The 14,136-nt window shown below is 40.4% G+C and overlaps 1 protein-coding gene across 1 annotated transcript in view; it reads right to left on the bottom strand.

Annotated features, from left to right (window-relative positions):
- The window catches only part of TMPRSS15 (transmembrane serine protease 15), a 399,115-nt gene that overhangs the window by 352,230 nt on the left and 32,749 nt on the right, over nt 1–14,136 (bottom strand). Inside the window, exons 2-3 of the mRNA XM_077294014.1 lie at nt 8,530–8,657; nt 6,890–6,957 (exon numbers count right to left, since the gene is read on the bottom strand). Coding sequence (XP_077150129.1) covers nt 6,890–6,957; nt 8,530–8,657 — 196 coding nt within the window. The remainder of the gene's footprint in view (nt 1–6,889; nt 6,958–8,529; nt 8,658–14,136) is intronic.

Genomic DNA, 14,136 nt, shown 5'->3' with positions numbered 1-14,136 from the left:
AGCGCAGTATCTGTTTAATTTATAAAAAAATTGAAAAAAAATATGTTGTGGACTCCCACGCAATTTTCTGCACCAGAGAGGGAAAGCCATCAACTAGAGGCCAATGTTTATAGCCTGGGAAGGGGTTAATATCCATGGATCTTCCCAGGCTATTAATATCAGCCCGCAACTGTATATTTAGCCTTTACTCGCTTTTAAATTTGGGGGACCATCCTAAAACAGCGACGTGGGGTCCCTCTATAATTAATAGCCAGAAAAGGCTATGCATACAGCTGCAGGCTGATATAATCTAGGAAGGGGCCATGGATATTGGCCCCCCCAGCTACAAACACCAGCTCACAGCCACTCCAGAAATGACACATTTGTAAGATGTGCCAATTCCAGCACTTAGCCTCTCTCTACCCACTGCCCTGTAGTGGTGGCATATGGGGTAATAGTTGGGGGTTGAAGCTACCTTTGAATTGTAAGGTGACATCATGCCGGCTTAGTAATGGAGAGGCATCAATATTATACCTATCCATTACTAATCCTATAGTTGTGAAAGAGTTAAATAAAGACAAAGCCATAATAAAGTATTTTTAATTAAATAAAACACAACACAGTTTTGCCATCTTTATTGTTCTGTCAATCCATGCAATCCGGCCCTCGATCTCCTGCAAAAAAGAGAAAATATAATAAACCAACACAAATACTCCCTGGTATGATGCATTTCATTTAATAATGAGTGTCCCACGACAAACTCTCCTATAAAGCAGTCACATCAGGAGATGTGACTGCTCTATAGGCCTCCAGTGACACACTGACAGGAGACAATGGCTCCTGCAGTGTTATCACTGAGGGTTCACTAGGCTCTCATTTTACGGCACTGCTGCATGAGAATTTTCCCATGCAGTGGTGCCGCAAGTGACAGTATAAACTCTGCACTCACGGCAGTGGAGCGATACAGCACGGAGGATTACCTTGTCACTGTATCACCAGAGTCCCTGGAGAGCAGTCACATTTTCTGATGTGACAGCTCTCCACGGGAGATCATCGTGGGACACTCGTTATTATGGATTACATCAGATCAGGGAGTATACTGTTGGTTTATTATTTTTCTTGATCAAGGGATTCGGGGACTAGATGATTGGTGAGTATGTACTGTATGTTGTATGTACTGTATATGCTGTATGTGTATATAAGTGTGTATGTGGTTTTTTTTTTACACGTGAACACAGTAGCCAGATGAGGGGACTACTACTGTCCCGTCATCCGGCTAGCTGTCACTGTGATGATGTTTGCCTACACACAGCCCCGCACACACACATTCAGCCCTGTACACACACAGCTCCGCAAACCCCTCAGACCCCCGCAGACACACACAAACACCCGCACATAGACATGCACATCTTCTCCGCACACACACAGTCTTCGCCCACACACATAGTCTCCACCCACACATTCTTCCTTCTCCCAATCTGCAGCATTTCTCGCAGGCACATCTGCAGCAAATCCACAGATCTTTTTAAACCTGCGGTTTTGCTGTGGATTTGCCTGACTCAATGGAAGTCAATGGGTGCAGAAATGCTGCAGATCAGCAAAACGAATTGACATGTGCGGAAATTAAAATGCTGCAAATCCACGCGTTTTTTTTCTGCATCATGTGCACAACAATTCTCAATTTCCCGTTGGCTAACTTTGCTTGTGCACTACACTGTGTATTTGATGCAATTCCACATATCCAAAAATGCTGCAGATTCGCATCAAAATCCGCATTGTGTGCACATAGCCTTAGAGCAGTGTTCCCCAACTCCGGTCCTCAAGAGCCACCAACAGGTCATGTTTTGAGGATTTCCTTAGTATTGCACAGGTGATTGAATGGTTGCCTGTCCAGGTGATGCAATTATCACCTAGGCAATACTAAAGAAATCCTGAAAACATGACCTGTTGGTGGCTCTTGAGGACCGGACTTGGGTAACACTGCCTTAGAGGTTGTGACTACCATCATATTTGGCTGAGCTCTTCCTACCATCAGCCTAAGCCTATTTTAAATTAGTGCTGAATTCTACCTACCCTTTAAATTTGTAGACTTCAGCCTGGGAGAGGCATGCTAGATAAATACTAGGCTTAAGGTTATTTCTAAGAAAGGTACACGTTGTCACAGCTGGTCGACTTACATGAATTGGACAATTTTTGTGCTAAGTACTAGTGATGAGCGAGTGTACTCTTTGCTCGGGTTTTCCTGAGCATGCTCAGGTGGTCTCCGAGTATTTGTTAGTGTTCGGAGATTTATTTTTCATCACAGCAGCTGAATGATTGACAGCTACCACCCAGCCTGAGTACATGTGGGGGTTGCCTGGTTGCTAGGGATTCCCCACATGTAATTAAGCTGGCTAGTAGCTGTCAATCATTCAGCTGCCGCAATGAAAACTAAATCTCTGAGTAGTTACAAATATTCGGAGACCACCCGAGCGTGCTCAGGAAAACCCGACCAATGAGTATATTCACTCATGACTACTAAGTACCTTCATTGTATAAGTATAGTCTGTATAGCAGTAATGTAGTCTAATTTTCAGATATTCAATGTATGCATATATCTTAGCGCATAGAGTGTTGCTGTATTTTGTTCTTTTTATATTATGCAGCCATAGCAGTTTTCACCTGTTCAGATTTTCTATATTTTGTTCAGAGGTTCTAATCTGCTTTACTAAATAGATAGACAGATTAATAGATAGAGAAAAAGATATAAATAGGAAGAGAAATAGATAGATATCCAGTTTGTCTTATTACACTTGAATATTTTCTTTCCCAGTCAGCTTGATATAATGCAGCATTTCAACACTTTACTCAATTCTTTTAGTAAATGCTAGAATTCGAAAATAATGATTTCCAATTGTTGGAAATATAAATGCAATTAAGTCTGGCCGGGATTAATTCCATTGTAATGAGGAACTAGAAAGAACATTGAATTTACAAATATAAGCAGCTTCTAATTTAGAGAAGTGAAACGAAATTACAAATGTTTGCTAAATCCTACAGTGTCATTGCCTTTTGAATAAATAGTTTTCTGCTATTCTGCAATTTCTGACTTTTCTTAGCCCATTATCTCCACACAGGGTGGATTATTATGCTGACATTTTTTACTCAAATTGGATTCCAGGCATGTAATGCCCAGACAAAGCATAAAGTACTGCACAATTCCCAAGATTAATAGTGGAAAATTGATAGAGGTCAATGTAAATTTCAGTTATTCAGAGTTATTTTTTGGGGGGAGTACACATTTTATGAACTAAGTCAACTTTATTCACAGTAATATTTGAACTTAAAAACAATTATAATCTGAAATTGTATGTAAATATTCCCATAGACTGAGATAAATGTAATGTAATGTCTGGACTGGAATTTGAGCTAAATTCTATGTCTGCTCTGAATCCATGCTGGTGCAATTATGACGGGGCCCGTGCGGGAGAAAGATGCCCCAATTTGACTTGGGTGTATGTCATCGGACGCACATTCAGGTGATAGGTATTGCAGCACAGAGACTATTTGGCTCTCTGTGCTGCAATACATGCCACCGGCCAATCAGAGGCTGGCAGTAGACGTCAGCTTGCCAGTGACGTGCGACGAATGGTAGTGATCTCATGTGCTGCCCATACTGGCACGCCAAAGTCACCTGCTGTCTCTTGTGTCAGCTACAGAAAAGGACACCGTGCAGTGTGGGAGCAGGGGAAGGCAAGTCAAATTGTTTGTTTCTCTTTAAAACGTCCAGGAGAAGAACAGAAGGTAACAGTGATGAGGACACTATCCCAGAACTGGGGACATTATACCATGATGGGGACAGTATAACAAGAAGGGGCCTAGGATGGGGTAAAATGTTATAGCATAGGGCTCAGAATGCGGTAGATTACTACAAAAAAGAGCCAGGATGTGACATTACATGGGGTAAACATGTATCTTTTTATAGGATCTAGAATGCTACAACAATAAATCTGACCAGGTGGTGGCCCAGGTCCAAATTGGTCCACTGGGGCCCATACGCCACTGGAAAAAACGACCCTCATCCTGGTACAGGACCGTAATCAGTTAAAGAAACAATTAGATTGAATCTTTCTCTTTTATTACTGGAGACTTCTAAATATGATAACAAAGCATGCATATCACCCTTCATATACTATCCACTATATAGCCAAGCCAGCCCAAGTTTTTGCACACTAGACTTCAGCGAATCTTCTAAAACTTGATTTGGGCAGATTTGCTCACTTCAGGGGGAAATTGTGGTTTGAATCAAATAAATTTAATTGGCAGGAAGGGGTAAGAAAACTGATCTTATATTCACCTCTTCTCAACTATTGCTCATAGATTTCCCACTGAACAGTTTTCTAATCAGGTCTTCTTTCTGTAATCTTCTATCCTCTTTCCTCTATCTTCAATCTTTCTCCCAGCTGGATTTCCATTCACTAGGCATCACGTCATCATATAAGGTGCTTGAACATCTTGGATGTGGTTCACGGTGCATGTGGTAGCATGGGGTGCGACATGTTATTGATGTTGGTTGCACCTCAACTGATGACATGCAGCCTAGTAAACCCAGACAGAAGAAAGATGTCATTTAGAACAAATGACTGGAGGACCTGCCTTAGCAGGGCAAGTATGGGGTGGGCCAAGGAGAGGTGATTCTAAGATTTTTTTAAACCCTTTCTCAGCCTTCCATAATTTATCAAAATGATTAAGGACCGACCATCATCTTTTTCATCTAATTTTCATGCTAGACAGCCCCAGAATTTAACGGAACTGGAGGCTTTTTGCCAAGAAGAGTGGGCAGCTTTACTATCTGAGAAAATAAAGAACCTCATCCACAACTACCATAAAATACTTCAAGCTGTCATACACGGTATTAAAAAATGGTGTATGTGAACTTTTGATCAGGGTCATTTGGATGTTTTGGGTTGTCATTATGATTTTAAAAGAGAAAACACAGTAGTTTGACAATAAATGGCTTCACCCAACAATTAATCATGATGAATGGAGAAAACGTTTTGGTGTTACCATTCATATTCCCTGAAAAAAGGCCAAGAAAGCAAAAATTCTTCCAGGGTATTTAAACTTTTGAGCACAACTGTATATGACTGTAACCAATATTTGGACAACAATATTTGTGTACTGTACCAGGCCAATCAGTTTTTTAAAATTTTAACCCAGTGTAATTTTACACAAAGCACATTAAACTTTTTTGATGACTAATTGAATCCATAAAATTTTAGAAATTTTTTTGTAGTTTTATATTCCACCATAATGTGATGATAACAACATTAAATTGTATGGATGAATAATTGAATCCCTAAAATTTTTTTGAAGGTTATGTTTTATTATTTGACACCATCATAATGTTACACAAATCACATAATACTCTATGGATGACAAATTCAATCCAGAAAAAGTTTGGAACGTAAATGTTTTGAAAGTGTAGTTTATGTACTCCTATACTCATAAAAGCACAAAGTGCAAAGCCTGGACAAATTTTTTAAGGAGAGTAATATAGTAATCCTCTTCCAGTGTCCATTTCTTCTTACCCTGCCTCGGGAGGTGGGGAGGCTGTCTCTACCTGATTCCTGGAGCCCATTTTCAGGTAATGCCAGAGCCCTGACACATAGAAATGGACAACAGCCCCCTGTGTCACCTGCACAAACACCTGCTGATGCATAGGGGGTGGGGAACCCCAAGGACAGTAAGATCTCTTGAGGTGGTCGAACCCCAGTCTTGAGAAGCCTCAAGGAATCTCTATCAGGTCCATTCATTACTCAAAAAGAGTTCATCCTGCTCCCTTCTTTGTCAGTTCACACCCACCACATAACATCAATGTTGCCCCTCCATTTTGAGGAACATGACCATAGTTCCATCTGTCAGCTCTTGCAGCCTTCGAGGCAAGTGTTCTGTCTCTACTCACTACTGGTTGAATGAGATGTGATTATGGGTACCAAACTTTTCTAAAGATTCTCATCTCCGCTGCCATTCATATGTAATGACCTCCTCCTGGGATGCTAACTCTCAGTAACTTGTGGCTAGCAGGCCAAATAGCATTTTTCCAAGACCATGGTTCTAACTCTCCTCCTTGTCTCTTCCAATCAACCTCTTTAGCCCATCTTATAAATGCCTATCCATTACTAAGCATGGGGTTTGATGTCACCGGGCAATACAGAGGTGACATCAACCCCACAAATATGAACCCCACTTGCCACCACCACAGGGTAAGTGGGAAGAGCCAGGCAAAGCACCCAAATTATCACATCTATTATATGTGCCTTTTATGGGTGGCTGTGAGCTGCTATTTTTAGGCTGAGGGGGGCCAATATCTATGGCCCCTTACCAGCCTGAGAATATAAGCCCCCAGCTGTCTGCTTTAGCTTGGCTGGTTGGAAAAAATGGAGGAGGGATCCCAAGCCTTTTTTTAAATACTTATTTAAATAATTTAAAACAACGTGGGGACCCCTCTATTCTTGATAACCAGCCTTGATAACACTGACAGCTGAGGCAATGATTTTATGCACATGACAGCACGGCACACACTGGATGTTTGGTCTCCCCATTCAAGTGAATGGCGTCCAAGTTCTGGTTCAGGTACTGTCCTGGTACTCGAACCAAACTTTTTTTTAACTGTTTGGCAAAACCCGCCGGACCCAAACATCCTGGGGTTTGACCATCTCTAATTGTAATGTCAGCTGTTTGTGTTTTTAATCACTGTTTCCATTTTATCCATTAAATAAGATGAGAAAACCAATTTAATATTGTGTTTGTTACAATTAAGTTACGATTAATATCAATATATTTTTAATGTTATAAACAATTTACAGAAATAGTTGGTTAAAAGTTGGATATAAGATTTGGACATCCTCTATCAAACCTATGTGCTTACCTGAATTCTAAAATTTCTGAAGTTCTGTATTCCAAGTTTAGCTGACTGGCTTGAAAAATGTCATTTATCTGTTTAATTAAAAAAAAATAAATGTAGATTACAGACACAACAAATGCAGTAAAATTACTAGGGAACTTGACCCAAGGATACATTTCTTCTGACCTTCTATTTAATTATTTAATTTTACTAATTTATTATTTAAAAGTCAGCATCTAAATAAATTCTGAGTAAAAGCTCGTTATAAGCATTTATCATTCAAATATTAATTGCTCTATGGCCATCAGCAAACGTTAGGTACAGCGTACTTTGGTCTGGCAGCAATATGGAGGATAAAAATGTAGGCTGATAGACACCTGTGGTTTTGGATGGACATTGTTCCCCACTGCATTCCAGGGCGCACTCTTTGAATCCAGTGTGACCCCCATCCTCCTGATTCGTTATTCAGATAAGTCTTTGCAATAATAATAAGAAGAATGGCTCCTGATGAACCAATCTCGGGGAAACGCTTTGAGAATTACATACTTTATGTTTAATCTAACTAGAATATACTTTATATTATGAGAGGGAATTGTCACTGATGTGATTCTGTTGATTTCTGTGCACTGATAACCTGGTGATGCCCAATTTGATATACTTATATCTACATCTGTTACTCTGATAAAGGGCACATTTAATCTATAATATTCTCCCCTACACAAGTAGTTGTAGGGTGCATCAGGGCTAGACGACGCTGAGCGGGGGCGCCAATTGCGCAGAATTATAGGGTGTCAACCTCAGCTGACAGGTAGGGCGAACCCAGGCACAGTGTAAAGGTTTCCAGTATCTATCAATATCTTAATTTCTGGGAATAGGTGCAATAATAGAAAGTGTGCAATATATCTGAGCACACAATATTGCACTGGGGTATGTGCAATATATTTGAGCACATGTTACCAATCACTATTTGTGACTATTTTGAGTATTTGTTTGTCTGGATTGTATGGTCTGTTGTTTGATCTGTTGTTTTTTTCCTGCATGATAGGGCCCATCAGGGTGAAAAAGGGAGAGCCTACGTTGAGCGGGGGCGCCACTGCGCAGGATTTAGGGTGCCGACCTTTGCGGCAAGGTAGGGTACAGATAGTTGAAAAATCAGGGATATTGCGCACCCTGTATCTTTCTGTCAAACCATTGACATTAGTTTAAGGTCGTATGTGTTATGCATTTTAATACATGATTTATTAAATGCTAAGTTTTATTGCGTGTATTAGGTTTATTTTTTATACATAGTGCTTTTTGACAGTGGAATAAGTTTTTTGGCTCTTTCACTTTATGATCTGTGAAAAAAAGATAAAAATGTAGGAAGGCAATTGGAGTTACAAATTTTCAGAAAAGTGTGATCAAAGAGACATGGCTGAAAGTGTCAGGCCAATCATCAGGTTTACTATAATTCATACCAGAAAGTGGCACAAACTGTAAAGTAAAACTACTTTAGCATCGTCACATTACAACAGTGCTCTGTATTTGGTTCTTTTTCTTTTTGATAGGTACAGTGTGACTGATGCTTGGAGAAAATTGCCATTATATGACATAAATAAAAATATATAAAGACAATAAAAATAAAATATATCATGTTTTTTTTTTAAGTAAAGTTAGTTAGTTACCATTTTTTGTACATCGTATGCAAGAATTTTAAATTCAGTTGAGTTCTGATCTTGCAAACTGGATGTGTATGTAACTCCGGACACTATTTTAAAGGTTCCCCATGTTGTACTTCTGTCTTCAGAGGCAACTAGGAAAGAAAATGAAAATTAGTTCATTTAAAGTGCAACTTATTTACACATTGAAATTGTATAAATTTATATAAGCTAGTATAGATAACTAGATAGACAGATGGATGGAGGGATTAGACAGATGGATGGATAGATGGATGGTTTATGGATAGATGGATGGATTAGACACAAATCAAGTGTGTAAGTGCCACTGGTTGTACTAGGATGCATGCAAACATGTATGCGAAACATAAACTGCATTCCTGCAGAAAAAAAGAAAGGTACTTAGCGCACAAATGGGCCAATTCGTATGTGTCCACAAGCGAAGACATGGTGACCATTCTTTGTTAGAACCCTAACCATTTCTATCAGATATGCCACTTCCTGTCTAAATGGCTACACATCTAAAGGACAGGTAGGATTCTATGCTCATTAGAACAGCCTTAGTTTTAAAGAGTATCCACCATATTTTTATTTAATAAATCAATAGTGCACATGCAAATTAGAAATTTTGTAATGTATCTTATCATGGAAATCTGCTTTTTTTTTCTCCACCTGGACTGATCTTTTGTTTTCAAAATTCCCAGCTTAAGTATAAAATCTGTATTCACTGAAGACAGACTGTTACATTGTTGAGATAGAAGATGGACATTGTCACCGATAAGATTCTTTGTAGAGGAGTACAGAGAAGTGATGCCTCTAGCAGCTCCATTCTCCTCTGCATTCACCTCTACATAGAATCTACAACTATCATCTCCTATCTCATTAATGGGAAAGTCTGTCTTCACTGAATACAGATTTTACCTGTGAATTGAGAATTTTTATAATTAGCAAAGTATTAGAAGAAGCAGATTTAACTGATAACATATAATGCAAAATGTATTATTGTAATGTGCACTACTGATTTATGAAATAAAAATTAAAATTACTGTTATACTTTGAGCCAAGTTTACATACACATAAAAACATCACGTTTATCCTGAAAACTGATTATTATTTTTTTCCTTCATCTGTCCGCAATCCTTTTTCATAGAACAGTGGTTATTACAAATTTATAACATTAAATATAGTTTGCTTTCTTAAAGAATTGCAATATATTTGTAAAGATGCTCTCCGAAGGCTCAATATAATTTCAGAAATTTTTGAGTACCTACCCATAGATTAGAATGAGAAAGTCTCACCCAGCACACAGAAGAAGCTAGTGCATGCAGTCAATTTTTTTTCATGCACAGATCTGGTCCATGAAATAATAATGGTGGAAGTGCTGTCCATGTGCTGTCTATTTTTTTCACAGCACTCGGTCCAAAAATACAGTGATTTGAACTTGGCTATAGCTTGATAGGAGGATTGCTGATCAGTCACTACCATCAAATATTTAATATTTTTAATTAGTTTTGGCTCTTACCTGCACTTTAAATTTGTAGGCTTTTGGCCCAGAAGAGGCATACCTGATAAAATGGTTGGGATCTCATCAGAGGAATGCTGCTTTTGCCGTGACTGGTGGACACACACGAATCAACAAATTAGGGAGCTATATATATATCTTTGTTTTATAAGTATATTCTGTATATATGTTTGAAGTCTGGTAAATAGGGATGAGCGATTCCGAACGGTACAGTTCAGGGTTCATACTGGACACTTAGTGTCCAGCGACGAACCCTGAACATAAACTTCTAAATGATGATAACTTTCCCCCACCATCGTCCAATCCTGTGGAAGAATGTCCTGGATGTGAGCAGCAAGTATAACATCTCTGGCTCCCTCTTCAGAGGGGCTCTACAAGATCAGTCCAAAAACCAAGGCTCCATCTGGTGGAACACAGATCTGTTCCACTGCCCATCACTGAACCTACGAAGATGTTTGAAGAACCCAGGTTGAGACACTCAGGTCACCTGGCCACATACCTCACTGTACTATATGTTATTGCTGGCTGGAGCTGGATGCACATGCTATGTTCGTGGTATCCCTCAACTGGAGGCACATGGATTATGACTACAGACTATACTGGCGAGAGATGCAAAAGCTTTAGACTAATTCAAGTTGGAAGATAGTTGGTGCTGCCTGGTATGGCCCTGGGTTAAAATATTGTGGCCATCTACCCAGAGTTGCTGTAAGATCACAGGTATAAGGAATAAAATATGGTTGCACCATTAATCTGTCTATTACAACTCACAACCTTAAATCATCACAGGGTTCTTGAGCCAAATAAAGCTTATTGGAAGGCCGCAGAGCAGCCATTCAACAAGCTTTAGCACTGTGGACACTTCAAGCCCCATCACAGCCATGCCAAGTGATTGGCTGCCGCACCACATGACCCGGCCTATATGTCTTTAGAGCCTTGTGCAGCATGTCTAAAAAATTTTTTTGTAGAATTCCCTAACTGCAATGTGTAAAGTGCTGTTACAGTCTTGTGTAGAGTGTGATAACAAACTGGTGCAGTGTGCCTCCAATGCAGCCTGATGCAGAATGCCCATAATACAGGCTGGTGTATTACTATATTTTTTTTATTTTTTATTATTGGATTAGTAATAAGGAAGTTTGATAGATGCCTCTCCATTACTAACTCAGGGCTTGATGCCAGCTGTCATTCTAAAGCTGACATCAACCTTAAAAACTATTTACCCAATTGCCACTGCTCCAGGGAAATCAGCAAGAGCCGAGGCCAAGCAACAGAATTGGTGCATCGAATGGATCAGTCCCCAGCTGTCTGCTTTGACTTAGCTGATCATTAAAAATAAAGGTGGCCCCACTACTAGTGATGAGAGAGTGTACTCGTTGCTCGGGTTCTCTCAAGCATGCTCGAGTGATCTCCGAGTATTTGTTAGTGTTCGGAGATATAGTTTTCATCGCCTCAGTTGCATGATTTACGGCTTTCAGATACACTGAATGCATGTGAGGAATGCCTGTTTGTTAGGGAATTCACACATGTATTCAGCTTATCTGGAAGTCGTAAATTGTACAACTGAGGCGATGAAAACTATATCTCCGAGCAATAACAAATACTCGGAGGTCACCTGAGCAATGAGTACACTCGCTCATCACTACCCACTACATTTTTTAGGGTCTTCCATTTTTAATAACCAGCAATGGCACAGCAGACAGCTGGGGGCTAATATTAACCCCTTTTCAACCTTAGACGTATAGTGTCACATGACCACCCGAGGTCTGAGGGAGACCCCTGTAGTTGTCATTGCCGAACCGCCCAGTGGTCAGCGCTCATAGCAAGTTAGCATTTCTGCTACACAGTGAGGGCTGAAGCCCTGTTGTGTGTAGCGCTATCAAACAAATTATCTCAGCTCCTTATCTTCCATGGAAACTATTGAAGCAAGTATAAAGTAAAAATTGTTTTAAAAAAAAAAATATATAAAAGTTTAAATCATCCTCCTGTTGCCCCATTTAAAATAGGACAATAACATTTTTTTAAAAAATACACATATTTGGTATCTCCACATTCTGAAATGCCCGATCTGTCAATATATAAAAAGAATTAAGCCGATCAGTAAATGGCTCCAGAATTACGTTTTATTGGTTCCCTTATCATTGCATTAAAATGCAATAATGGGGGATCAAAATATTGTATCTACACCAAAATTGTGTCAGTAAAAACGTCAGCTCGGTGCGAAAAAAAATAAGCCTTCACTGCTATATAGAAACTTTGAATTTTTTTTTTCACCTTTTAAATAAAAAAGAACCTATACATGTTTGGTTTCTACGAACTTATAATGACCTGGAGAACCATAACAACAGGTCAGTTTTATCATTTGGTAAACATGGTAGGAAAAAAAATTGTGGAATTGCACTTTTTATTGCAATATCACTGCACTTTGAATTTGTTAATTGTTTTACAGTGCAATATGTAGTAAAGCCAATGGTACCATTCAAAACTACAACTCGTCCCACAAAAAAACATTGCCATATTTACGGAAAAATAAAAAAGTTATTGCTCTGGAAAGACACGGAGCAAAAAACAAACTCAAAAATGGAAAACCCAAGGTGGTAAAGGGGTTAATAGGCTGGAAAGGTCCACGGATATTAGCCCCTTCCCAGCATAATAAGACCAGCTCTCAGCTGTCTGCTTTCCCTTGGTAATTAAAAATAATTGTATTTTCATTTATTTATTTATTAATATGTACAGAAATTACAAACAAAAGGCACTGCTCCACCCCTCCATTTAGACCTCTGCAACTTGTTTTAAGATTAGTATTTTATTCTATGTTACTTTAAGTTATTTCCCTATCCATATTTGTTTGCAGGGTACTAGTTCTGCTCTTACCCCCAGAACCTGCTGCTAGCAAACGGCGGAACTATATGGCGGTATGAGCTAACACTGTTACTTCACAGAGTAGCCGAAACTCAAAGCACTGCGCCCTGTTTAACTTCACAGTGGCACAGGCTAACTACTCAACTGAGAGCAGTCAGCAGTCATGCATGCACACAAATTCCTCACCGGAGGTGCCAGCATTCTAGGGGCTTATTTCAGCCAGGTCCCTGAATACATTCACACAAAATCTCCTCGCCGGAGGTGCCAGCATTCTAGGGGCTTATTTCAGCCGGGTCCCTGAACACAAACTCACAAGACCACACTGGCGCAAAGCACATAACATAGAACAATACTAGCGCATGGCCGTGCGGCCATGCGAGCCTTAAATAGTTGCAGCACATACAGGACCTTTCTAGAAGGACCAATGAGAGGCTGTCACAGAGTGTGAGCACCTACAGGACCTTCCTGAAGGACCAATGGCCTTAGCTGCAGTATCTGATCATGTGACCCTCGATCTCCACTGAGAGATCTTACTCTGGGCATGCTCAGAATGAGAAAAGCAGGACTTAGTCCCAGAAGCGTCTGCTTGCCGCTGCCCAGCACTGACTTCAATGGCAGAAGCAGGAAAAAGCAGCAGTAACTCTTTGTACAGAGTCAGACTGAGCAAGACGCTGGGACCAACGTCTCCACTGAGCAGGCTCCACTGCGGCAGAAGAAGAATGGGAGACCGCAGCGGAGATGGCCCAAGATTCCCCCTGTGCAGAAGTGGGAACTCGACCCCTAACATTACCCCCCCTCCTTGGGCCTCGCTATGTTCGAAGGCAGCAATGAGCTGCGGAGCCCGAATGAGCTCAGCAGGCTCCCAGGACCTATCCTCAGGACCGTAACCCTTCCAGTCCACCAAATAAAATGTTTTGCCACGAACCACCTTGCACCCCAAAATAGCGTTCACCTCGTAATCATCCGTAGACGAACCCGATGTCCCGGCAGACGACTCAGAAAACCAGGACATGTATACGGGCTTAAGGAGGGACACATGAAAGGTGTCAGTGATACCTAGGCATGGAGGAAGGGCTAGATGGTAGACCACAGGATTAACCTGTTCGAGGACCTTGAAGGGACCCAAGTAGCGAGGTGCAAACTTAGTGGACTCAACACGCAGCCTGATGTTACGAGCGGAGAGCCACACTAAGTCGCCAGGAGCAAAGGTCGGGGCAGGGTGCCGATGTGCATCGGCG

The sequence above is a fragment of the Ranitomeya variabilis genome, chromosome 3 (genome assembly GCF_051348905.1).
Source record: "Ranitomeya variabilis isolate aRanVar5 chromosome 3, aRanVar5.hap1, whole genome shotgun sequence".
Lineage (NCBI taxonomy): Eukaryota > Metazoa > Chordata > Amphibia > Anura > Dendrobatidae > Ranitomeya > Ranitomeya variabilis.
The sequence above is the reverse complement of the archived record's forward strand: the minus strand, read 5'-3'. Positions and strand labels throughout refer to the sequence as shown.